Source organism: Ochotona princeps, chromosome 29 (assembly GCF_030435755.1).
Source record: "Ochotona princeps isolate mOchPri1 chromosome 29, mOchPri1.hap1, whole genome shotgun sequence".
NCBI classification, from domain to species: Eukaryota; Metazoa; Chordata; class Mammalia; order Lagomorpha; family Ochotonidae; genus Ochotona; species Ochotona princeps.
This window is the reverse complement of record NC_080860.1, coordinates 13306425-13333507: the sequence shown is the minus strand read 5'-3', so window position 1 is coordinate 13333507 and position 27083 is coordinate 13306425. Positions and strand designations below refer to the sequence as shown.

The 27083-nt window shown below is 48.0% G+C and overlaps 1 protein-coding gene across 1 annotated transcript in view; it reads right to left on the bottom strand.

Moving 5' to 3' along the window:
* MYO18B (myosin XVIIIB) overlaps positions 1-27083 on the bottom strand; it is a 206512-nt gene that overhangs the window by 120067 nt on the left and 59362 nt on the right. The window contains 6 exon segments of the mRNA XM_058656733.1: positions 512-655; positions 2032-2160; positions 7751-7816; positions 20375-20484; positions 24122-24344; positions 25473-25656. Coding sequence (XP_058512716.1) covers positions 512-655; positions 2032-2160; positions 7751-7816; positions 20375-20484; positions 24122-24344; positions 25473-25656 — 856 coding nt within the window.

The following is a 27083-nucleotide window of genomic DNA, read 5'->3' as shown; positions in this document are numbered from 1 at the left end:
CAATGTGTTCCATTTGTAAGGTAACCTAGTTTTTAATGCAAGAAAGAAGAGTATGTGTGTATTTGCTCATTTTTACAAAATGAACCAAGAGGAAGCGTACACAAGAAACCTGTCAGAAAGTGAGTGGCAGCAGGATGGAAGGGTGTGTTTACCTGGGAGTTAAGAAAAGCAAAGCCTCAAAGGTCACAGCATTGAGTCCCTGGGGGGATGGAGTCATAAGCGTTCCTGAACCCCGGGTGGCGAGCATGCACCTAGCCAGCACCCCTCACCCAGGGAACAGCAAGGCTGCAAATGGGCAAGGGTCCATGCTGATGGGAGAAGAGGAACACGCAGAAGGGGCACCAAGGGCTGTTGGGCTGAGCACCCCCAGATCGAGAAATATCCACACTGGGGGTACGGGGAGGGGGCGAGGGTGGTTCCATGCTGAAAGCATGAAGGACAGGTGGGAGAGAGTTGTTAATAGGAAGGGAGAGGACTGCCACTTTGGGCCCTGCCTGCAGTGTGGACTGACCTCCTTGGCTCGGAGCTGTTCATGTCCAAGGGTGGCACTCAGCAGGGGCCGGAGGGAGCCAAGGAGCTGCCACCATGGCCAGTCCTTGACCGCCAGGAACACAGCCATATTCTTCTGAATGCACCTGGCTGCCAGTCGGTGGATCTGTCAGGAGGAGAAGGGAGACATGAGACATGAGTGTCCCAGCTGAGGCTGGAAGGAGAGGAGGCAGGAAGGGGCAGAACGGGTGGGGCAGGCAGGCTTCTGTCCCAGGGGGAAGCTCTGAGTGACATTTCACCCTCCTAGCTGCCACCCCTCCCCCAAAAAACAAAGCCTTCTTCATAGAGTCAGGCTCTTTGCCCCAGGTACACTGCCATCCTTGAGTCTTGCCTCACCAATAGTGGGAGGAAGTGTAGAAAATGTCATATGGAAGAACATATCATAAGGTGAGGAACTGGCCAGGTAAAACCTAATTCCTGCCATTGCCTGCAGGAAGCAAACATCCAGAACAACCCTGTTAGCTTCTACTGAGGAGCCTCCTCCCCAGCAGGCCCGGATTACAGTCCACCTGGGATGCATGACCCGAGTACCCACATTTCTAACCCATGTCCAGGGGATGCTGAGGCTGCTGGTCCAGGGACCACAGTATAATCACAGTATAATCATGGGTGTGATTATAATGCTTGATGGAGAAATGGGGGTGAGGCATAGAGAAGTCAAGTTACCTGCCCAGTGACACCCAGCTTCTCCCTGGTAGAGCCGCAACTTGAACCTTGGCGGCTTGGCTGTAGGCTTATTCTTCACCTCCACTCCAGGTCACCCCTGGTGTCCGTTAGCTAAGTGCAGTGCTCCAGTAGGACTGCCCATAGTGTGTTCATGACCTAATTACTTGGCACCTTTTCCTGCATTGCCAAGCAGGCACACTTGAGTTCACCAGTTCTCAAAAAGCTGAATACCTATGTAAAGAAACACTACTCCGGGGGTCGCAGCAATCGATAATGACAATACTAAAGTGACACAGGACAACTAAGGTTCACGGAGCAGTTACTTTGTACAATGGACTTTATTAAGCGTACTTCTATTCCCCCCTCGTTTCACCTTCATCCAGCTGCCAAAAGCTAAGTGGGGAATCAAATATCTGTATCATTTAGCCCACAGCTGTGCACTTCTCTCTCTGCTATACAGGAAATGCAGCCCTGGAGACTTCAGAAGATGGTAACCTAAAGGCCACAGGGGCTGAGATCTGCCCCTGCCCCATCTCTGACCCACAAGGGTAAATTCTTCCAGAGATGAGACGGTTTGTCACCACGAATCGCTCCACAGCCTTGGCTGATCTAAATTGAGGCCAATCTAGACTGGTCATTCAAAGTCAAGTGCTAGAACAAATGACGATGCTCGTCAGGAGTCCCTGGCCAAGGGTCTTGCTACACGGGGTGGGCGCCCAGCCTGGCAGCACTGACCTCGCCACGGGAAACACATGAGCCTTCATGCCTGCCCCAGACCTGTTGGCTCAGAACCCCCAGGTGAGCCCCATGCAGTACCTTCAGCTTCTTGAACTCTTGGCGGGACAGAAAGCCCTTGCATGCTGCCTGGAAGAGGACGATGCTCGGAGACACCAGCTTCTCCCGCTGCCTCTCCAACCTGGAGATCACCCCTGCCTTGAGGAATACCTGGTAAGGGAAAGGCCGTAGGTGACTCCTCTGCTCCATCAGATTGCCTGCAATGGGGAAGGCTTGCAATTCACACCCTAGCTCCATCCCCCTAACCTGCAATGCTGGTGGGTTTCTGCCATTTAATGAGAGTCTACAGGACCAACGCCTGATGTCTCCTGAGGGCTCCTCTCCTTTCCTCTAGTTCCTGACACCTCACCCTGGCTCATGTGCCTTCAGTGTAGGCAGGAATGCAGTATCTTGCATTCTGTGGCATAGAATCTGCAGATTACCACGAACCCCCAGCAGACACATGTGCAGGTCAGTTTGAGAATCATTGTTAGGACAAACTGGCCTTAGCATCTCTAAGACAGTGTAGTCGATGCAGATTCCCAGGCCTCACCCCAGGGGAGGTCAAAATCAACTGGCTTGGGATCAAGTTTGGGTGAATGTATTCCAAACTGCTTAGAAAAATAAGCACTGGTAGACATCAGAGAAAGACCTGGATGGAGCGTAACCAGGAGGGGCAGCAGCAACAGAAACAAGCATGGGAGCAGAGGGCAGCTTTCCTTGGTCTGCGGAGAACAGGGGTGGGCTCATGCCAGCCACGGGCTTGCTGCCCCAGCCCAAGGTACATGAAGTCTCAGCATGGTTCATCTATAATGGATGATGGCCTCTGCGGGGTATGACCAATGCCTCCTCGGTCCTCCCTCCACCCCCCACCCCCTACAGAGATGCTGTGGAACCCACAAAAGGGAGGTGAGACCCAGGACTGACTGTCAACAACACACAAAGACCAACAATCCTGGGGTTTTGCAATAAAGCATTGCCTAAGAGAACCTCAAATTGTGGGGGAGCAGTTCTACTCCTACCAAGATCCTGGGGCATCCAAGAGTTTGGGGCCACCCAAGAAGCAAAGTTGCTGCAAAGCTGCCTTCCTGCTGACTGGTAAGCTCAGCTTTGTTTCTTTGTCAATGTGGTTTCTAACCCCAGAGGTGCCAGTTTCTCTCCAGCCATGCCACAGTTCTGTGGTAACTAGCCACACACTGTCAATTAAGGGCTAGTTAAAATGTAGGAAACTCTCACTGCATTTTGCAACTGTATGAAACCACCACTGGACCCAGAGGTAAAGCCCTTTGCATGCATAGAGTAGCTCGAAAATCTCAGTGGAAATGAAAATTCAAAGATAAATTCAGGGCCAGCACTGTGGCATAAGCAGCTAACCCTCTGCCTGCAGTGACAGCATCCCATATGTGTACCAGTTCTTGTCCTGGCTACTCTACTGCCCAATCCAGCTCCCTGCCAACAGCCTGGGAAAGCAACAAAGGACAACCCAGGTCCTCAGGCCCCACATGCATGTGGGAAACCCAGAAAAAGCTCCTGGTTCCTGGTTTCAGATCGGCTTAGATCTGACCATTGTGACCCTTTGGGGAGTGAACCAGAAGACAGAAGGTCTGTATCCCCTCTCTGTAAATGCTGCCTTTCCAATAAAAATAAATAGATCTTTTTTAAAAAAAGATGAACTCATTTTGACGTAAAAAGTTTTTGAAACCCATATGTACAAGAGGTTCTCGAAATGGTCATGAAAATGCAATTTATTTTTGAAAACAACGGCATGAATGTGTGAGCTTTATAGTGCCGTTTGCACAATCTTTTTGGAGTAGTGAAGATGACCCTTCCATTTTATGGATGGAGAAATTAAGGCTAAAAAAGGCACCAGAATTTACTTGACTCCAGACAAGATTCCAGCTTCTGCTGAACATCATTAACATTTGTAGCACATCCATGAGGATGCTGCAAAGCATCCATGAGAAAAGCAGGGAATTAAAAAACGATCTCTAAAAACCCATGCATAATGTTTTCATAATATGTATTTTCCAGGAACTCTTTGAGAACCCCTGGTACATGTGAATTTCAAACTCCTTACACCAAGCTCAATTAGTTTGTTAATTCAGTAATTTTTCTCAACAGATGCTAACTTTCCTTTTTCATTTTTTTTTTCAATTTATTTGACAAGCAGAGAGAGAGAATAAGAAAGATCTTTCATCAGCTGATTCATTCCCCAAATGCCCAGATCATCCAGGACTGCACTAAGCTGAGACATCTGGGTTCCCCACGTGAGCGACAGGGACCCAAGTACTTGAGCCACTACCTACTACCTTCCAGGGTGTACACCAACAGGACCTGTATCAGAATCAGGGCAACCAGGACTGGAATCAGGCATTCTGATGTGCCATGCAGACTTCCAAAGCACTGCGGTAGCTGCTGGACCAAATACCCTCCCAAGCTTCTCTTTTAATTTAAATTATCCCAGAACTTTTTGAAATACACTCTTGCATTGTCCAAAATCTTTCCTTCCACGGCCACATTAGTGCTCAAAACGCCCCTCTAAGGAATTTTTGGGGACAGGTAGGTTGTGTTGTGGACTTGGGTCCACATGGCCAAGGAGCAGCGAAGCCGGGGCTGGAGCCTAGCTCCCCTGGTTTGCAGCTCCTGCACCTGTTCTCGGCTTTAGCAGGAGCCTTGCTCTCCTTGTTCATTATAACACAAACACCCGATGCTTGTGGTTCTAAGGCAATTTGATTCCAGGTGGAACAAAGGGTCTCAATCGATTCTCCATTACCCTAAGCCCATTTGCAGTCACCGAGGCCACTCGGCCAATCCCATGGTCACCCTCTTGCGGGTGAAGAAATGAAAATGAGGTCTCCTGATCGGTGCTAACTCGGTTTCCAGCCCTGCATGGCTTTATGAAACACTTCCTATCGGCCCAGACCACCAAAGACAATCAGCCTGATTGAAATGAAGGTACGATTGACTCATGACCTATCACATTGCCTCAATAATGACTGTATTAATTTCACAAGCTAGTGAATCCCAACAACTGCTGTTTAAAAAAAAAATCAATAATCAAAGTGATACAGCGCCAGTTCGTCTATTACAATAGGTGGCAGCAGCTGCCAACAGCAGCATGGATTAAATATGAAGCTTTCATTAAAAAAGATAATTGGAAACCGCCATACGCAGGTTGCGAGTCAGTCCACATCTTATCTCAATTTTTTTTTGTCTGTTTCGCCTTTGAGGAGCATATTGCCCACTGTAAGTCTATCTGGGGCATCACACCTTTTCCATAAATGTCACCTCACATCCCCTTCTTCCCCCAACATAAGCATTGATAAAACTCTGGGGGCTGAAAAAAAAAGCACACACACACAGTCTAAATGATTCGCTTTCCATGGGTCCTGCTGCTTATCAGCCACAAACAGAACATGGTACCCTTAACACTGCTGCCTTGAAAGAATCCACAGGGACCACCACTATGCATGCTGGTTTTCCTCTAAAAATAATGCCACAAGCCAAGGGCTTTTTTTGGTTGTCGTTTGTTTTTATAAATCTGATAAGACGATAGCTCCCATTTCTGGATTCACAGAAATCAGTTCTTCTCAGTGAATTTTATCTGGGAGAGGAGTTTGATTTCTTCTGCTTTAAAATGTCATCCTATTTGATAAACATCTTGCCCCACTCATGAAAGCATTCAGCCCAGTCGTGCCAGGGCCCCCGATCAATGACAAGGTACAGCTTCCCACAGCCAACATGGCCGGTTAGGGAGGAATGACTTCATTCTGCAAGTGAGGACAGTGAGAAGTGGGGAGATGAAACTGCTCCAGTGATGAGGAAGAGCTGAAGCTTTTCCTTCCCCCCCATTTTCCAAAACCTCCAGTCTAATTGGCTTCAAGACCCTGCAGTGCCCAACCACATGAAATTTGCTCTGGTTAGAGCCCAGTTTCCCAAAAGGATACTCTGACCCCAACTGCCTTGTGAGGGTTTTGTGGTGAGAATCCACAATTCCACAATAACAGTGATGCTTTGGGCCTGGTGATGGCTCAGCGGCTAAGCCCTCACCTTGCACATGCCAGGATCCCAGATGGGTGCCGGTTTGTGTCCCAGTGACTCCACTTCCCATCCAGCTCCCTGCTTGTGACCTGGAAAGCAGTAGAAGATGGCCCAAAGCCTTGGGACCCTGTACCTGTGGTAAGACATAGAAACTCCTGGCTTCAGATAGGCTCAGCTCTGGCCACTGTGAACACTTAGGGAGTGAGCCAAGGGATGGAAGATCTTCCTCTCTGTCTCTGCTTCTCTCTGTAAATCTGCCTTTCCAATAAAAACGAATAAATCTTTAAAAAAAAAAAAAAAAAACGATGCTTTCTGACCAGAATGTTTAGGCTTACAGATTCCTTGCTGTTGCCCCTGCAAACCACTAGGTAGTAAATGTATTCTGTTGTCCTCCTGGCTCTGCAGCAGCTTCTGGGCTCCTAGGGACTGATTTTTACATTCATGATCTAATGGAGTGATTTTCCAGGCCAGAGGATCACAGACTCGAGCACTGCACTGGAATCACATAGAGAGGAAAGAGAGGGCTCTGACCTTACTGGCTGCTAGGGCCTACCCTAGAGCTTCCGACTTACCATGTCTGAGAAGACATGCTTCTGGTAAACTCTAGGGCAAGGCTAAGGGTGGTCCAGGGACTTGACCTTGGGAACTGCTAAGTCGATGAAAACGATGAGGTCCCTGGGACTGGAGGACAACTTTCTCAACCCAGGACACAGACCTTATGTGTAATGAGTATGCTGGGGAGAAGCTGTGCAACCTAGTGGTTAAGGCCACTGGCCATTCCACAACAGAATATCTGGGTTTGATTTTCAACTCTGACTCCTGATTCCAACTTTCTACTTAAAAATCCATATATATTTATTTTTACTGGAAAAGCAGGCTTATGGAGAGAAGGAGATGCCGATTCTTCATCTACTGGTTCACTCCCTAAATGGGCCATGACAGATTTGAAGCCAGGAGCCAAGAGCTTTTATCAGGTCTCCCACATGGATATAGAGACCCAAGAACCTGGTTCACCTTTGATACTTTTCCAGGCCATTAGCAGGATACTAATTGGAACTGGAGCAGCTGGGACACAAACCTGTGTATGTCGGATGCTGGTGCTTGCAGGTGGAGGATTAGCCTTTGAGTCACCATGCATCTTCTGATGCAGACCCTGGGAGGAAGTGGTGACAGCTCAAGTCGACGAGTTCTTGCCACCCACATGGGAGATCTTGTAGGTATGCACTTCAGAATCTTTCGCACCAAAATAAACATAATTCATTCTATTTTTCTCAAGCCGTTTAAAGTAACCTCCTAGGAGGAAAGCAGGAAATTCTTCTCTATACATTCAAGTACCTTTGGAAGAGTTTTTGGCTCAACACCAGTTCTGCAAAAGCTATTTTCCTCCACTCAAATAATCACAGGCCATGCTCTGAAGCCCCTTCTTACAGTTGCTGCTGCCAATCAGCTACGACTGTGGCTGCATCATCATTCATTACAAAGCAGAAATCACAAGGCTCTGAATGAAGGGGGTGAGGACAGCATTTTCTGAGACTGAAAAGGTTAATTCTTCCAAACCAGTGGGGCTCTTGGGATTGTAATGCATTACAAGTGATAACCTTCCCCGGATTCTGCAAGCTTCTGTCATTTAAGATGGATGGGGGAGACACACAGAGATCACAGACAACCACGACAGGACAAGAATTAAGACCCCTCTGGGTCCCTGCTGGGCACGACTCACCTGGCTGTGTCCCAAGGCCACGGCCTTCTTCTCCAGGTCCAGACTCTGCAGGAGCTCCTCGACCACCTGGCAGGGGAGGAAGAGAAGAGGGGAAAGAGCAATTGGAAGAGCAGACAGAGGGAAGGTGGGAGGATTCTAAAGCGAAGAGTCAGGCTCACTTTGTGTGGATGAGGCACTGGGGAGAGAGAAGATCCATGTACTAGCTTGAGAGCTTAAATCCACAGAGCCCTACCTAGCCTAGGCAAATGTAGAAGGTGAGCCTATGCTGAGCACCTGCTGGGTACCATCCACCTGCTGTGTACCATCCACTTGATGGGGGCCCTCACAGATACCAAGTTATTTCATACCCATAGTAACTTTGCGTGAGAAAAAAAATTTAAGATATGCTTATTTATTTGAATGGCAGAGAAATAGCGAGAGAGAGGAGAGGGAGAGCTCTTCCATCTGCTGGCTCATTCTCCAAAGGGCTGCAATAGCTGAGCTGGACCAGGCTGAAACCAAGAGGCAGAAATCCCATCATAGTCTCTCCCATGAGTGGCAGGGACATAAGTACTTAGGTCACCATCTACTGACTTCCCATTTTATAGAGGGGAAAACATCACAGATTCAAAACCATATGAAAAATTGAGCTGTTTCGCAATTTAAAAAAGCATGGCAGTTGCTTAGAGTATTAAACGTGGAATGATCAAATGATCCAGCCATTCCACTTCAGGTACATTACCCGTGCTATAATTGAGACCAGAGTCTGGAGGAGGTATATGGACACCTATGGTCATGGCACCACTGTTCACAACAGCCAAGCAGTGCTAACAAACGAATGTGCATCACTGGAGGAATGTATAAACAGCATGCGGTCCAGCCATGCATGAAAGCAGGGGCTATGGGGTTGGCATTAAAGCAAAGCAAGCTAAACTACCATCTCTGACACCTGCTCCACTTCCAATCAGTTCCCCGCCTGGGAAGGTAGTGGATGATGGCTCAAGTGCTTAAACCTCTGCCACCTATTTTGGAGACTTATATGAAGTTCTGGGGTCCAGGTTTTGCCCTGGCCAGCTCTAGCCACTGGAGCCATTTGGGAGATGAGCCAGTGGATGGAAGATCTCCCCCCGCCCACCCCATTTCAAATAAAATATATTTTTAATTAAAATGAGTATGTGTCAGCCTAAAAGGCGAAGGCAACTATAAACCCAGCTCCAACATGAATGAACTTGGAGGGTGTTATGTTAAATGAAGTAAGTCAGCCACAAATGGGTGAGCATTATTGATTCCACTTAAGTGAGGTACCCAGGGTGACAAACTCAGGCACAGAAAGTAGAGTGGTGGTGGCCAGGGGAAAACAGGGAGTTTGTGTCTCACAGGAGTATAGCTCCAGCTTGGACACAGCGGAGGCGGGGGCAAGGGGAGGGGTCCTTGTGAGGATGCCCGTGACTGACAGCTACACCACAGTGTGAAGGTGCCCAGGTGGCCAAGACTGTTCTAACACAACCAGATACACCAAACGCAAATGCCGCCAGCCCTAGAGCACGGCCTGTCTCCAAATCTACATGCAGAACAGAGGCAGCTCGTAATTGCAGTTAGTCTGGCCACACTGCGACATCTGTGTCTCCAATGACTGCCCGTGCCCAGGTCCCGAGGGCATGAGAAATTCCTCAGTGTGTCACTCAGCTGCCCGTGACAGCCTTGTCAGCCTTCTGCGCCTCGCTTGGTGGGTTTGCCAGCGTCAGCTCCACCAGCATAAATATTTGCTAAATAAATGGTACGGCCATTAACCTCGCTGGCTTGACCTAGTTTACAGCAGCGAGCACCTCTCGTGTTTAAGAGGTGTTTCCTACATTGCTTCTCTCCTCCACTGTACTATACACTCTGTAGTGCATGAATGAATAAGCTGACTGCATGAAGGCCCACCCACGCAGGAGTGACCCAGTGGGGGTGGAGGTGAAGCAGGCACAAATTCCATTTCTAATTCCTCAGTTCAACAGAGACCATACAGCCCACCCTACCCCTGCCCCGACTGATCTATCCATTCAGCAAGAATCGCAGCATCTATTTTCAGAATCAGCTGTCAGAAAAGTAATTGCACCACTTCAGAAGCAAAACGTATTATGAACCTGTGGAGTCCATGGTAGAGATAGGAATCCATTCGTTGGGTCAACAGCATCGCTGAAAAACTTCCTCAAATATCCCCCTTCTCCAAAAATTGCTTATTGGAAGTCTGGTCCAAGCCTGCAATCTGGGAGGAAAAATTCTTTTCTGACCTCCTGGAATGGAATCTCTCCAAAATTCTAGTGGCTTCACTTATTATAATTCAGCCCAAAAATGTTCATAGGGAGCTGGAGGAGGCAGAAACACACAAAGCCAATATATACCCAAATATAATGTCTTTTTTTTCTCTGCACAAAATGAAAACACAATAAAAAAATCAGCTGAAAATAAGACAGATGGAATTTAAAAAAAAAAAATGAAATCTATAGCCAGGGAAATGATTCCAAGTCTACCAGAGAGACAAAGCCGTTTGGAGAAATAGCAGGTGGAGGCCTTTGTGCCATCCCTCAACAACAGTACATGTTCCATGGATGTTAGAAGCGGTTCCAACACCATAGCCATCTCTGTTTGAACTGAACCTAGCAGAAGGCCAACAGAACTTGGAAAGCAAGCTCCCGTTTCTGGCAAAAGCACACCTCCAAAGCACCACAGTAACTGAGGCATCCCCTCTGCTTCCTCGTGCTTGTAGGCCCCTTCAGCTATCTGTGCTAAGCCGTGGCTGCAACCCCTGACACGGACACCATTCTGCTTGCCCCATTTTTCAGAGAAGACTCTCAATCCCAGAAAGTGAAGTCCTAAGCCCCTCTTTCTCATCAGCCAAGTGATGCTGATGACTGTTACCTGGACCGTACACCCTAAGGAGGACTGAGCATCCAGGAAAAGAATTCTGTCAATGACGTCATTCTTAACCACAGGTATGGTTATCCTCAGTAACATGATGATGAGATTGAACCATAGGAAATCACTGCTTCTTTGGGCCAAACATCCACGATTCGTTTACCTCAATAAAGTATAACCATTGTTCAACAGCCAGCAAAGGAAAGGAAACCCAGCAAGAATCCAATGACCACAAGAGATTGCATCCTTGACCACCTCTTTGTAGATTTGGCTTTTCTGTCAATTAAGAACTTTCCAAGTAATCAGGGATTATTTCCCTGATCTAGGAATGCTGCTTTTTAATATAAAAATGGAAATCATATTAAAAGTTACATCTGACTCCAAGGCAACGAAACTAGGAATCTATAACATGAAAAATTTTGTAAGCTACATTAAATGCACAGAAATCTGGTAGGGGGTACCATTCAGTAGAAATTTCATTTTTTTATACTTTATATATATTCACTTTCATAAGTTAGAGAAAAAGGTATAATAATTGTCTTTCGGGTCTGGCTTATTTGACTTAGCATGACGATCTCCAGTTCCACCCATTTTGTTGCAAACACCATAATTTTATTCTTTTCATGGTGACTCATTTTTCATTGTGTAGCTTTCCCACATTTTCTTTATCTAATCATCTATACAACTGATTCCACATCTTTGCCCTAGTGAGTTGGAGGGGATGATGATGATGATGATTACCATTATTTGAGAAAAAGAGAGACAGACAGACAGCTTCCATCTGCTGGCCCCCTCCCTGAATGCCCACAACAGAATCAGTATCCATCTTAGTGCAAAGCTCCCAAGGGAGTGGCAGGAATTGGACTGCTTAGGTGTTGCTCACTGCCTCCCAGGGTATGTACTAGCAAGTGTCTAGAACCAAAAGATAGAACTGGGGGGTTGAACCCTGGCATCCTGACATGGGATGTTGGTATCTCAAAAGGCCCCTGCCCCTCTGTGGGTGCCACTTTTTGTGAACAAAAAGTTAGCCATTAATCTTGCTTCAGTCTGTTTTTGAGTGTTAGTTCTGAGCCAAGCACTTTGTGCAGAATAACTACTCTTGCTTTGAAATCTCTGCAACAGCTACTCCTTCATCCCCATTTCATGGAAATCAAAACTGAGGCTGGATGGAAAGACTTAGCTAAGTCCATGTGTCCAGGGAGAGGACACTGAGACCTCCAGATCCAGGGACTTGACTTCTGAACTTGTTCTCCTTCCTCTAGCACTGGCATGCAGCTCAGGTTCACTCCTCACCAGCTGTGTGAACATGAGCAGGCTCGTCCTGTCTGATTTCCTTTTCTAGGAATGATACACACCCTAAGAAGAGGGGGTGGGGATGTTACTGAGATCATAAAAGCAGCTTGTAAGAATGAGAGAGAAAGGGTAGAAGAAGGACCCTAGTGAATCTTTGTTCCTCCTTCCCCTCCAGGATAAGAAGCAGACACATTTTCCCCAAAAAGCATGCTCAGAGCCATGGAGACTGAACAAAGAGATGCAACCACTGGAAAATCATTTACTCGAGAGAAGGAAGGGGCAGTGGGAATTTGTAGCCATCTTGACCAAGGGTCTCCCATTCCTGCACCTCCCTCTCCCCAGCTGTGCCACTGTCTGGTCCTCTCATGGTGAGGCAAGCTATGGGAACCGGCAGCTTTTTTAGCAGAGAGAGGGCTCGCTCCTATACAGCCAAGTGTGGGAAAAACCCATGCCTGGGAGGGAGGCACTGTGGGGAAGAGCAGTCATCCTGGTGGCCGATAAATGGAGAAGGGCACAACTAAGCTTGGGGGTATTTCCTTATGGAGGCAAGTAACAGGCTATGAACAAATAAGAAGGAGATGTAGAAAGTGGAATAGCCATTGGAACTTCATATAATCCCATTCACTTCTGGCTCAAGGCTAAACACACACACACACACACACACACACACACACAACAAGAGCCACCGAAGAGGAACCTAGCTAGCGACACATCTTCACTTGAATATGAGGTTGTATGCTCAGGCAGAAAACATGTGAATGGGGCAGCTACAAAGGAAGGACCTGAATGAGGAGTCCAGGCCTCAACCCACATCCAGGTCCATCAGGAGAATGTAAGAAACCATTAGGCCGCTAGGGCTGTGCATGCCAGGGCAAGCAGGAGAAGCCAGCTGTGAAATCAGCCAAGAACTTGGCCAAAGAGAATGCAGCTGTCCATGGTCCCCACCCCTCACTCCACCTCACCATTGGGGCTCGGAGGGGAAGGCAGATTCCCCAAGTGGAGTGGAGAAAATGAACACCTCAGATTGCGGTGTTCAACAAAAGCCACAAGACACACATAAGGCTGGAATCGGGATCTATATGCGAGGGAGGGAATTGATTGTTAGAGCCGTCTTTGTGAGTTCCCATTCCGGACTTAGCAAAGACTTCAGGGCTGCTGTGATGGGAGGATGGGTTTGGGTGGTGAAGATGTTATTCAGGAGGCCCACAGCTCATATCTGAGTGCCCGGCCTTGAGTCCTAACTTTGCTTCGGAGTCCAGGTTCGTGCTAATGTCTACTCTTGAGTGCTTGGATCCCCACCACCCACACAGGAGACTGGAGTGGGAGGGTTTTAGTCTTTTGACTTATGATTGGTATAGTCCTGGTTATCATATGCATTAAGGGAAGTGAACCGGTGAATGGGAGCACTTTCTCTCTCTCTCTCTCTTTCTCTCTCTCTCTCTCTCCCCCTTTCTCTCTCCCTCTGTGTGTGTGTGTCCCTCTATCTCCCTTTCAAATCAAATGAAAAAAAAAAACTAAAGGAAGTTATGCCTCGTGAGTTCAAGGGCAGTATCAAGATAATAACTCATCACACAAAATTATCAATTCAAAGACAGAAATGATTTTTTAAAGCTCCAAATGAGAAGTCTTCATTTGAAAAGTCAAATAACTAATAAAAGGAGCAATTCACAAAAAGGGCTCGAAGCAGACAGCAGATGAAAGGGTAAGCGAACTTGACAAAGAAAAATCAATAGAAATAGCTTAATGTGAAAAACAGAGAGAAACTGGAATTCTTAAAAAGTGAATAGAGACATAGAGGGTTAAAATCTCCGCCTGCCGTGCCAGCATCCCGCATGAGCACTGCTTGGAGCTCTGCCTCCTTCACTTCTGATCCTAATCGCTAATAATGCTCCTGGGAAGGCAACAGAAGATGGCCCAGATACTGGGGCTGTGCTACCCACCCACGCATCTGAAATATCTGGATAGAGTTCCTGGTTTTTGTCTGACCCAACTCCAGCTGTTGAGGAAACTATGAAAGAAATCCACAGCTCAAAGATTTAGTCTCTCTCTCCTCTCTCCCTCCCTCCCTCCCTTTCTCTTTCAAATAAAAATGAAATTAAAAATAAATAGAACTTCAGCAACATTCATGGTGCATCAAGCATGCCAACATACATGCAACGGGAGGCTCAGAAAGGGAAGAAAGGGAGAGAGCAAAACATGAGAAATGATGGCTTTAAAACTCCCACACTTGACTACCCCAAAACTTGACCCATGCATCCAAAAAGGTCAATGAGCCTCCCACCTACCTCCCCCCAAGAATAAACACAAATTGAGCCATAACAAGAGTCATTACTTCCCCACTGTTGCCAGCCAGACACAGAGGAGAAATCGTGAGAGGGGCAAGAGCAAATGAATTCATCATGTTCCAGGGAAACATCAAAAAAAAATTAATCACTTAACAGCTAATGACTTATCACCAGAGACAATGCAGTTCGGAATGCAGTGGGACTGAATACTGAAAGTGCTGAATGGGAAAAAAAAAGGTCAAAGATTCTGAGAATTGCAAAAGTAATTCTTTACAAATGAAAGTGAAATAAAGATTTTGCTCAGGTAAATGTAGTCTGGGAGAACGCTGAGCTCGCCGTTCTGCCTTCCTTCCTTCCTGATGGGAAAAGGAAACCTTTAACAGGAAGAAAATAATATCAGGGGCAATTCCCATATTTAAAGAATTAAAGATTGGCAGAAATTAGAAATATGTCGGTAAATGCCAAAGATGATAGCGAGACATCTTTCTCTTCCCTTAAGTAGTTTAAAAGATGTAGATTAAATAAAAGAAAAATTATGAAGCTGTACAGTTAGGTTGTTAACATATCTAGATGTGATATATACATATGACAGTCAAATCACTAAGGTAGGAGGAAAAAATGGAGCTGTATTGGAGCGAGGATTTTATATTTTTCAGAATTAAGTTCGTGTTAAGTTGAAGTAAACTGTTATTCATTATAATGTATGCAGTACTCCCAGAACAGCCAATGTAAGGGGGCATTCTAACGGTCCACTGGAAAATATCTAGTTTGGGTAGCAGAAGGAAACAAAAGAGGAGAAGTCTAAAAAGACATGTGGCAGATAGAAATCAAATAACAACCAATGGCTGTAGATCACCTTACACGTTAATCAATGGATAGGCTATCACACCAGGACAACGGACAGCTCTCTCCCAGATGTGGGTTCACAGGGGTCTCTTCCCAGTGGAGAAAGCCTTGAGATGATTTCAGGGGAAAGTGGGAGTGCCTACCAGGCTTCAAGAAAGAGGGGGAGCCTCTGAGAAGACAGATGGGCACTCTTTAATCATGTCCTTCTGAGCAACTTCCCCCAGGAAAGAATTTTTTTTTTTCAGGTAACATTGACCAACCCCCCTAGACACTCTGAGAGGAAGAAGGCAAGGCTAAGGGGTTTTGTCATGTTCATTAGAGATGTGACGGACAGTTGTTGCTTCAGAAGTAGAGAGACAAGGGCCCAGGACAGTCAGAGTGTGCCGAAAGGGTTCCTTCATGGAGATTCCTCCATTACAGTCTGTCTGGGGAAGCTTCAGTGCAGATAAAGGCATGATCTTAACCAGCCAGGGTGAACTAGAAGAAAAGATTGGGACCCCACATGAGCAGAGGGAGAAGACGGGGTCATTTTAGAGGTCTGAATCTGATTGTGCTGTCTACTGGAGTCAAGAGCATTCCGGGTAACAGGACATCAGCCAGGTGACGACGCTCCCTAGAAAGGACCGTGGAGTGGGCAGGCTGAGCTTCACAACCAAGTAATAAAGATCAGGTCTTCTACAGCACAACCCCACTGAAAACCCTCCAGTGGACCATACCTGACCACCAGATGAAGTTCAGGCTCCCCAGTTTAGCTAACAATTATGGCAATGGGTGGTTCCTCCTGAACTTGCCATCCCTTATGCTCCAGTTACACTAAACTATCAGTGTGTAGGCTTGTGACTCCAAATCTTTGTACATACTTATACCCAGATGGTCCTACAACCCTCAACTCAAGCATAATCCTGAGAACGCCAACCTCACCTCCATTCAAAACATCAAAAGTTTTAGCAGCATTGGCCATGGTGTCTCAAAGCCAAAACTTTGTATGGACATTGCATGAACTGGCTATCTTCTCCCTGAAGGCCATGTTTTGTTCATCCCTGTATTTCTGGCATCCAGTATAAGAGCCATTGAAAAAGCAGCTGCTTGTTTAAAATTGGTTGGAATCATAATTATTTTAAGTTGACATCTACCTATCTATGAATGGCATAGCCTATGTGTAACGGCACCAGGCACACTGCCTGGCTTCAAAGGATTTCCATCCAGGCATCCTCAGTGTGAAAAGATGCTCCAAGTCCTAACTTCTACCCATAATGAGATGTCACCTCACCCATGTTACAATAGCTATTATCAGAAACACACAGTAACAAACACTGACAAGGATGTGGGGAAAGGGGAACTCTTACACACCGCTGCTGGGAATGTAAATTAGTATAGCTACCGTAGAAAGCAGTACAGAGAATGCCTTTAAAACTGGAAATAGAAATTCCATATGATCTAGCAATCCCGTTCCTGGGTATATATCAAAAGATATGAAATCATTGTATCACATCAGTACCTGCCCCACATGTTTATTTCAGCTCTACCCAACAGTCGCCAAGATACGGAATCGACTACGGTGGCCACCATCAAACGAATGGAAAAAGAAAAGGGAGTGATGGAACAAAAAAGGAGTAAATTCTGTTATTTGCAGGGAAGAAATGACAGAACTAAAGGACTTTATGTTACGTGGAGACAAACACAGAAAGACAGATATAGCATGTTTTCCTTGGCATGTGGAAGCTGATGAGAGAACAGTCAGCCTGAACAAAGTGGTGATTACAACAGGCTGGGAAAGGTAAGGGGAATACAGGGAGTTGAGATCATGGGAATCAAATCAAAGTTAAGCGTGAAGGAGGGTTACACGGCATAGTGAGGAGTTGACAGTTATTTACATTTTACAAATAGAAGAAAGGCACACCAAACCTCCAAACACAAACATCATAAAAGAAGAAATGTTGATGATCTGATCAGTACACATTCTATACATATATTCAAATGCCCCAGGGTAGCCAACAAACATTAGTTATTGGTGACATCCACAATGGGACACCACCTCATGTCTAACAAGATGGCTACTGTGACAAATAAAACCAGAGAATTGCAAATGTCAGCATGGATGTAGAGAAATCAGAGGCATTGTGTAATAGTAACTGAATGGTACCACAGTTTCCACTATGGAAAATGGTACAGTAGTTCCTCAAACGATTAAATGTAGAATTGCCATGCAAGACAAGTCTCCTTCTGGAGGTAGACCTTAAAGAGATCCATGTTGACAGCAACGTTATTCACGGCGGTTTAAGATACGGAAGCAAGCCAAGCATCCACCAACAGGTGCAAGGACAAGCCGATTGAGGTTATGTACAGACAGCGGAGCACTACTCAGCCTCCAGAAGGAAGGGGGATTCTGACAGGTGCTGCAAACTGAGGATACCAAGTGAAATAAGGCATTGTCTGACTCCACTTAGGCCAAATCCACAGAGCAGTCATTTTCAGAGACAGAATGTGGAATGAGGGGTTGCTGGGAGCTCAGAGACAGAGGCCACAGCGGGTTGGTGTTGAACGGGTCTAGACCTTCATTGTGCAAGTTGAAAAACATTCTGAAGTCAGTTGGAGTGGAGGCGGTGATGTTTATACCATGTGCATTTAATCACGACAACAACAAAGTCCTGTGTGAGGCATCTAAGAAGCAGCTTCCCTCCCCACTTCTCAAACTGAGTGCTCCTGGCTTTGGCTGCCTTGGCTCTGAGACAGGGCTAACTCTGAGTGGGAAGGCTTCCTCCTTCCAAACGCTATCTCGGGTGGTGGCGCTGCAAACCTCTGTGCGTTTCATCTAATTTTGGGGGTGAGAGTGGGCATCTTGCAGTAAAAAGCACATTGTTATTATTTTTTTTAACGTGTTTGTTTCAGGAACACAAGCGATCCAGCAGGGTTCCGACAAAACAAGAAACAGTCCTGGCAGGGAAGCTACTGTTTCCCAGCCACATGTTAGGTGCATAGAGGACTTCGCCCAGACCCTGACAATGAATTCCCTCTGCTGCCGTCTAGTGTTTCACGACAATACTGACCTTTTCTAGCTGTCAGACTTGTCTTATTAAATCCTGAGGTCTTAACTGCTTTGCACACAGAGGCAAATGGCTTGCCCAGCCAAGCACGTGTTCATGTATAATTCATAGCTGATCACGTTGCCCGACAGATGAATATTTATCAGTTTTTTTCATAAGAGGCAGGATGGGTGTTTCCTTTTGTTGCTACCAAAATTCTAGGTTGCAGCAAATGAAACTTATGCCCAAATTGAAAAAGAAGGAACAGAAACTCCCAACCAAGTCCATTCCACTGGTAATTTTCCATTTTCCGAGGCCTCTGGTGTGTACGGGGGTGGTTTGGTTGCAACAGAGAACTGCTGAGTCATGTAAAATAGAAATACCTCCCATATGCTGCACTCATTGTGCCCACAGAAAATTCCCCCTGCCCCATAACCAACCACCCAGGAGGTTCAGGACCCTTTCAAGCACTCTATTCCGGACCCCCTGAATGGAAGTCAAGTTTTAGGAGACCAAGGACAAGGAAGATAAAGAATACCAAAAGATGAGCCCAGAGCAACGGGTGCTCCACGCCTGCATCCTGGACAACTGGGTCCTTTATCCGCTGCCAGAATGAGCAAGGAAGTCCTGGCTCAGGGCACTGCCTCATCAGCACCCCCTTCCAGAAGGAATCAAGAAGACACCTTCTGACTCAATAACTAAGAATGGCAGTGTTGACATTTCCAAACACACAGAGGCACAGCCAACTGGAAGTAAAGTTTCAACAAGGTGCTGAATATTAAATCTATACAACTCTGGTGCCACGCCCCTGGACTTGAAAGGTGTGGGGACACTGGTCCTGACATTGACCTCAATGACACAGATGACCACAGTTAGCATCTGTTGGCCTCTCACAGAGTGGCAGGTGCCCAGGATCCAGCCCATCAACTCCAGTGCTCATGCCTACCCATGAAACCAGGCATACTCATCACTGCCACTTTCCAGATGAAGAGAGGGCAAAAAGCTGCAAGGACTTACTGCGGTCGTAGCTCCCCCTCTGAAAGTCAGACTTGGTTCTACTTGACCTCAAGGTCCACTGCAGCTACCCTTCTCTGGAATCACACCCAAGGGGTAAGCCCATGTATGCATGGCCTTGTGATACCGGGAAAGTCACTTCATCTGTAAGGGCATCTCGTTGGCAAAAGTGACACAGAAAGCTTTGTTCAGCAGGGCTGGGATGGTGCAACAGAGCTTTGCTGAAACTAATGAGCTCTGTAATCATTGATCAGTCATCCTCAATGGAAACATTCCCGGAGAGGTTAGCACTGGGCGTAAAGATGAGATGCCATGAATAAAATGGAAGAAAGCAGACACACTGGGAGAAACACACAGAGCTCATTATGGATATCCATTCATTCAACAACTTGTGAGCACTTTCCAGGAGCCAGGAATCACCTAGGGAATCTGTGTGATGAAGAAGTGGATCTGAGCTGGGATATGAAAGTCAAGAGGATACCAGGCCTGCAGGCAGAGGGAACAGCTGGCACAAAGACCTGGACAGGGTAGATGGTCACTAAAAGCATCAAAGAGGTAGGCCAGTGTGGTGGCATTTCAAGCTAAACCTCTACTTGCAGCATATGGGTGCTGGCTCGAGTCCTAGCTATTCCACTTTTGATATAACTCCCACTAATGGCCTGGGAAAGTAGCAGAGCATGGCCCAATTGCTTGAACCACTGAACCCACGTGGGAGACCTGGAAGAAGCTCCTGGCTCCTGGATTTGGACCAACCCAGCTCTAGCTGCTGTGACTGTTAAGGGAGTGAACCAGCAGATGGTTCTCTCAGTCTCTCCCTCTGGTGTGTATGTGTGTAACTCTGACTTTCAAATAAAATAAATAAATCTTAAAACAAAGAGGGGTACCCCTGGCAGGAAATATTCCCTCAAGCATTTTAGACCCTGCAGCCTTCTTTTCATACTTGAGTTCAGAGTGTTGAGTGGAGCACCCTTTGGAAATGGTCATCTTTCACCTTGCTGGCCACCCTTTTGAGCTATTCTCATCACTCTATTCCATGATGAGACCAGATAAGCCATTCTGGGACAAGCAGTGTCCCATATGACATTGTTGGTTTCCAGGATTGGAGGGAGGACACAGTCTAGAACATGCCACCCTCAGCCTTGACCCCATCCCTACCAAGGGCCTGTTCTCAGACCCCACTTGATGAGACACACCCTGGGATAATCCCCAGTGGAACACAAGTTCATCAAATCTCAGTTGAAGTCTCTGGGCTTCAATCCCTCTCAGCGCTCAGCGGTACATACCTTCCTCTCGTCTACTCCCTCCGGGGCTAACAAGATCTTCTTCAGGAGTGGAGGGTCCAGCGCCTGGAACCGCCGGCGGAACTGAGTGAGCCCCATGTGGTCAGCATAGCCTGGGGGGTTAGGGGAGTGGACAGGGAAAGACACAGAGTTCAGATGAGAAGATCCAGCCCAGGGGTCCCAGTGCTCAGGCAAGGGGAAGTTCAGGACCCCGTCTGGCTCCCAGCACGTTGTGTGGATTCCTGTCTTGGGGCCTTAGTTTCCCTGTTTGCTAATCTAAGAAACTGAATCTAATCTGCACTTCCAAAACACATTTCCAAGAATGCAAACCCTGAGAAATGCACTGCTCAGAATCTGGAAAAGCTGTCCATTCCTCTGCCTCTTTGGGTGCATGTCAGCATCCGAGGTCACGGCTCTGAGAATCTCTGTGGAGCAGAGGTCCCGTGAGCCTCGTAGTTCCCCGAAGCTGTTTGACCATGCAGACTTTGCATTCCAACAGTGACATCTTCATCCCATAGACTGTACATGGAGTTGCTGCGTTGAACAGTTATCTAAGATCTTCCTTTATCTCTAGTGTGTTGGGTGGACACAGCTGAATCTATCTCCTGGAAGAATCTAGCAGAGGAAAGGACCTTCCAAAGCGGTGGAGAGAAAGCAACAAGGGATCCAGTCTGGGAGGGGAAGGGAGCCATGAGAGTTTCCTGGTCTGAGAGGGCAGTCGAGGCAAAGGAAGGCCCAGAGCAGGGAGATCTGACGTTTGCTCCATGGGCAGGGCAACAGCCCATATTGACTGAGGGTCCATGTGTGCCAGACACTGGGTTGACATCTCCTGTGTGTTGTGGGCACCTAGGGGGTCTGTCTTCTCATGCTCATCTGGTAAATGTGAAAATGAGGGTACAGAGAGCAACTGTCCCAACTGGGATTCAGATTCAAGCACAGGTGACCAGGGACTGGGCCGAAAGGAACTTGAACTCAGACCTCAAGGTTTGGCTCTTCTTCCTGGTCCCAAAGGGCATGCTAATTGCTTCAGAAAGACTCCCTGAACAGGGCTGGGTCAGATATGGTCTGGGGGAAATGTCGCTCTGCTGTTAAGACTTGGTTCCATGGTAAGGCTGCTGCATAAATCAAGAAGAGGAGATCCTGGGTGTGTGTGGTTAATCCAGGAGGCCTCCCTGGAGAAAGTGGAGGATCTCAAGCCAGCTCTGAAGGGTGCAGACAGCACTAATGGGAATCCATGAGGGTTCAAGGCTGCACTTTTAAGTCAGACTTGCTTGGATGTGCATCCATCCCAGCTCTCCCTGGGAACACACAATGCCACCTTTTTGCATTTCCATCTCTTGGCAGGTGAGGATAATAACATCTAATCTCACACAGTCCCTCTGAGCATTACAACCGATGCCTGTGGCAGTAAAAATGACTAACATGTGTCATACACTATGCCCCAACCCACCACTCCTCTAAAGCATGATTCTCATGGTTAACCCACCTAATCCCTGCAGAGACTTGGAGATATGAGTTATTCTTGGAGAGTGGAGTGGGAAGTGCTCTGGGGTCAGATGGCTGTGATCCAGAAGTAGTAGCCAGAGACAAGCCCAGGCTCTCTCACTCCAGAACCTGCACTGTGACCCACATACAGTCCAATAGGAAATGATTCGTGAGCAGTTAGTATGCAGTCATTACTCAGTACATGATCTACAGCAAGCATGTGTGGTCTGCAATAGGTGATGGTATTTGAGCAGCTGTCTCTCAGTATCCATTTGGATGGATGCCAGGCCCCTCCCACACAGGATACCCAAACCCAAGGATGCTCAAGTGGCCTATGTAAAGCAGCATAGTATTTGCCAATGACCTGTGCACATCCTCCTACACATTTCTCAGCATCTGTAGACCATCTATAACCCCTAATGCAATGGAAGTGCTATGCAAACAGTTGTTACACGGTGGTGTTTAGGGAGTAATGACAAGACCAAAACTGTGACCTGTGGTTGGTTGAAGTCACAGGATACAAAAATACACCTGCTTGCCAGGCACCGTGCCAAGTCCTTTAGGTAACAGCACAGGCCCTAGTGTAGAGTATGCACATGATAGATAGCATAGATGTGTGCCTATCATGTATGGATTTGTATATGAGCATAGAGAACATATGCATAAATTCAGATTCATAAATATTTATGTCTATATGCAGATATATCTTAACGTGGGTGTGACAGAGACAGAAATAACTTGGAATAGGAAAAACAAAAGGGAAAACAACCCAGGTCTGGGAGACAAGGATTGGAAAGTTCTACCAGGAGACAGTAAGCCTTTGCTTAGACGGAACGCATTGCTCATGCTGAGAGCAAACAGGGCAGACTACAGCAAGGCACTGGGGCCCGAGAAAGTGGATGCCACAGCTGGGGCATGGACGTGGGGGCTCTGGGACATCTGCAGAGACCTGGACCAAAGCTGTTGGCTGTGGGGGCCAGGCCACCAGCTGTGACTGTCTCGCTCATCTCCCGTGACATCCACCTGCGTCTGCCCATGGCAGGGCAGGCTGACAGAGGAGAAGGGTGTGTGTTCAGGGATGTCCTCAGGAGAGTGATGGCCTCATCCTTGTTCCCAGTACCTCCTGGTTTGCTGTCAGAAACACTGCCTGGGGCTTCAGTACTGACCATGTAGCGGGAAGGGAGTGTGGTGACCACAAGCTGGGGCATCAGTGACCATATAGGGTACCCCGCTCTGGAGTCCCCACCCAGCCAGTCCCAGTCACCCCATCCTCTGTAAGAAGAAGAGCTATTCTGATGCATTTCTAACTGGCCAGAGTAGAGGGTGGGTGGAAATCAATGGGGACACATTGAAGAAAAGGAAGGAGTGAGATCAAATCCGACTTGTAAGGTGATTCAATGGAGGAAATAAGCTTGCTCACTAAAATGCACATCTGGGGTAGTTATTGGATGCCTGTATCTCCTGGCAGAGTGCCTGAGGCCCAGTCTGGGCACCCCTTCCAGGTCCAGTTGCCTGCTACTGGGCAACCTGAGAGGTAGCAGGTAATGGCTCATACAGTTGGGTCCCTGTCACGTACGTGGGAGGCCTGAGTGGAGCTCCTGGCTACTGGATTTGTTCTGGCCCACCCCTGAATGTTGTAGATCCTGGGGAGTGAACTGGTCAATAGGAACTCGCTCTTTCTCTTTCTCTTTCTCTCTCTTTCTCACAAGAAACCCAGGCTCTTCCATGCCTCTCTGCTGGTTCTTCTGCTCAAGGTCCCCTCTCACTTGCCCTCCCCCCACCCCCTGGGATAAGTCATCAGGACTTCACAGCACCAGGGAGGAGAGTGGGAGACTCCTTCCTGTAGTTCCAGGTACCGCTTGCAGCCCTGGGCAGTGGAGGCCCTGGGCTCATCATCCCCTGTGACCTCAATGAACCAATGAGGCCTCCTCATGGACATGCCACCCTCTCCCTCAGGACAGACAAGTTGTTGATGGAAGGTGAGGAAAATGTATCTGTTGCTAGCTGCCAGGAACCAGGAAGTATTTACTTTATTTTCAGGCTTTAGGCTGGGAGACCAGAGGTCAAGTCCGGACTCAGCCACATCCCAGCAGGTAGCAAGTACTTTCACGTCTCCTCTGTAAAATGGGGAGAACCATCGTCTCCCCCTCATACCGCAAACAGGACACACCTGCAAAGTTACTGGGAAGTTGATGTCCCTGCACTGCCCCTGGTGCATTCTAGGGGTGGACATAAGGTATTCTCCCCTTGCTATCAATCGCTCACCTGCCCTATGCAAGCGCAGTGCCTCCAGGATGTGGGACCCCGCAAGCTGGACCCGCAGTGCCGGGATGTCCAGGGTCACAGGTCCGCCTACACCAGGCTTGTCTCCACCTGGCTGGGAAGGCGTTGGCAACCCCTGCCCACCCCTGCTCTCCAGCAGCGGGGTCGGCACCAGGCAGTGGATGAAGTGCAGGTGAGAGGTTCTGATCACACCGATCAGGGCATCCTAGAATACGAAGGTCAAGAAAGAAGTGTCAAGAGGAAGCAAACAGGTATTTGAACTCTCCCCAAACACACATTCAACCTGGCCTGGGCATCTTTAGGGGGCGAGGTGGGAGGGGTTATGTCCCACTTATTATCTCACATACTCTATAGGATCAGCCTTATGGCACAGCAGGAAAAACCACTGCCTGTGATCCCTATATCCCATATCGGTGCCCATATGAGCCCAGGCTGCTCTAACTCCAATCCAGCTCTCTGCTCATGTGCCTGGGAAAAGCAGTGGAAGATAGATCCAACAGGTGCTTGGTCACCTGCCATCTACATTGGAGACCCAGAAGAAGCTCCCGGCTTTAGCCTGGTGCCAGGGCCAGTCATTGTGGTCATCTGGGAAATGAACAAGCAGATGGAAGAACTCTCTCTCTCTTCCTCCTTCCTGCCTTCCCTCCCTCTCTCAGTGTAACTCTGACTTTCAAAATAAATGCATCTTGATAGAAAAACAAAGAGCATTTCATAATGACTCCCCATCGAAACACGGAGGGAAAACAGGCTTAAAGAGTGCAAGCGAGTGGCTTCAGGTAACACAAACAGAAGAGCTGCGCCTGAAACCCGGGCTCTAGATGGAGGAGTTTTCTGAAATGCCTCCTCCCTGTGTTCCAGCACCTTCTCGTCTGGTCTTACACCAGCCAGGACTTAATCAAAGGCTCTCATTAGCTCATGCATTCATGTCACCTATGCATAGGGTAACGTATCTGCCATCTGTGGTGTGCTGGATTCTGCTGCCCTCCCCCAACAAGGGGGTATCTTGTGTGAAAAGGCAGATGGGGCTGGTCTGGTATCCGTCACCTACGTGCAGAGGGCTTGACTCCCAATCACAACCAGCTACGGTTTTGGTCTTGGACCAGTCACTTCCCAGCAGTGTGACCAGGGCCACATTTCTCTGCTGCTCAGACTCTCCACATCCTGCCTTTGGGAGCATGAGATTGACACCTGCCCTCCTACAGAGCTTGCTGAGGATGTTGGAGACCATGCCTATAGCTGACGCATCCTGGGCAAGGAATGGGGTGGAGGGGGAAGAGGAAGGGTACAGAGCCAGGAAGATGAAGGCTCCATGGGACTGGGGTGCCCCACTCACCATCTGCAGCTTGATCTGGAAGCACGGCGCCTTCCTCTTCACCGAAGCAAAACTGCTGGCAAACGTCCTGCGCAGCACGCGGCTCCTCCGCAGGGCCTGCTGGGAGGTGCCCTCCAGGCCAGCCACGGCCTGGCACACGGGGGGCAGCTTGGCCCGGGCCTGGAACAGGCTCCTGAGCTCCTCCCTGGAGGGCAGCAGGGGAAAGTCAGGAGGGGGCTATTAGGAACTCTGGGGGAAGGTTAGGCTGGAATGGGAAGGAGCCTGCCTTGCTCCTTGCGAGTCTGCTTCCTGAGCCCTCCCTTTGGTTCCCATGCCCCAGCTGCCATCCTTCCCTCCCAGGCACAGCTGGCAACAGAGCCTTTCCTCCATGGCAAACGCCAGCACCTCTCTGACGCCTCTTTCCTACCTACCAGTGCTCTCTCTCCCTCCTCTGACTCACAATCATCCCCACTCCTTGTCAATACTCTTGCCACTTACACAGGAAAGTTCTAAAAGTCCATGGTGGGGGCAGGGGGAATGCTTGCATCTCGTAATTCTATTTTCCATTAGTTTTTTGAAGTGCCTCCATACCTATAACAAGCCTGCTAAGACAGCGTTTCCTCAGAGGGCAAGAGCATCTTTGTTATCCCTTAAATGAGTCCTGTATACAATTGGTATTTAATGTATGCTCCACACAAAAACAAATGATGTGCAGCCCAAATGACAGTTTCAGCAAAGAATGGCAATCAAAACAGACAGCTTAATGCCTGGGTAGTGGCTAAGATGGGTCTTCCCTTAGCAATCCTGTAGTGGTCCAGGTTCTGGGAATGGAAGCAAGGACAGCCTGAGTCAGCTGGGTCTCTGGGCTGGGCCAAGAAGGCCCAAGGGACTGGACAGACTCTGCTGTATCCTGGGAGGGAGTGGAACTCAAAGACGACACTGTGTTTTCCAGGGCCCACCAGCACTAGCCCTTCCCTTCCATGGAAGCATCCCCAGAAGTCCAGGCCCCAGCTCTGAAGACCCATGCCCCATCTCCCCCTGTGTCTAACCTCTTAACACTAGTAAGGAAATGAGTGTGGCCTGAATGAGCAAAAGAACGTGTATCGAGCCAGTTCAATTCATGGCAGGTGCATAAAGATGCACAAGACTTGGCTACACGCATATCAAAACATTGAGTCTGAGCAGGGTAATGAGGGAGCCCCCGGGAAGCAGGAGCCCAGAGTGGCACAGGTGGGTCCTTCAAGGGTATGGACCAGCCAGAGTTTCAGAAGGAGGAGCTTATGCCCAGAGCCCTGATCTCTCCCTACAGCATGGGCTGCTCTGCCTGTAGGACTGAGTTCAAATCTCTGAAGTCAACTTACACTGTGATGTTGGGTCCTATGTCATCTCACCCCTCCAGTCTTGACTCTTTATTAATAAGACACAAGCTTTTGATTCAGAAATTTTTCTCAAACTAGAGTGCGCAGAAGAACCTCCTGGAAAGCTGTCACCAAGCCCTGGGACCCTCCCCTCTCCAAGATGGGGTGTGGAAGTCTAGAAGTATCAGTGTTAAATGCACAGTGCTGATAAGTCCAGGGCTCTTGAAGGCAGAACCAACACTCTTTTTAAAAAACCACGCCTTGCTCTCTGAAG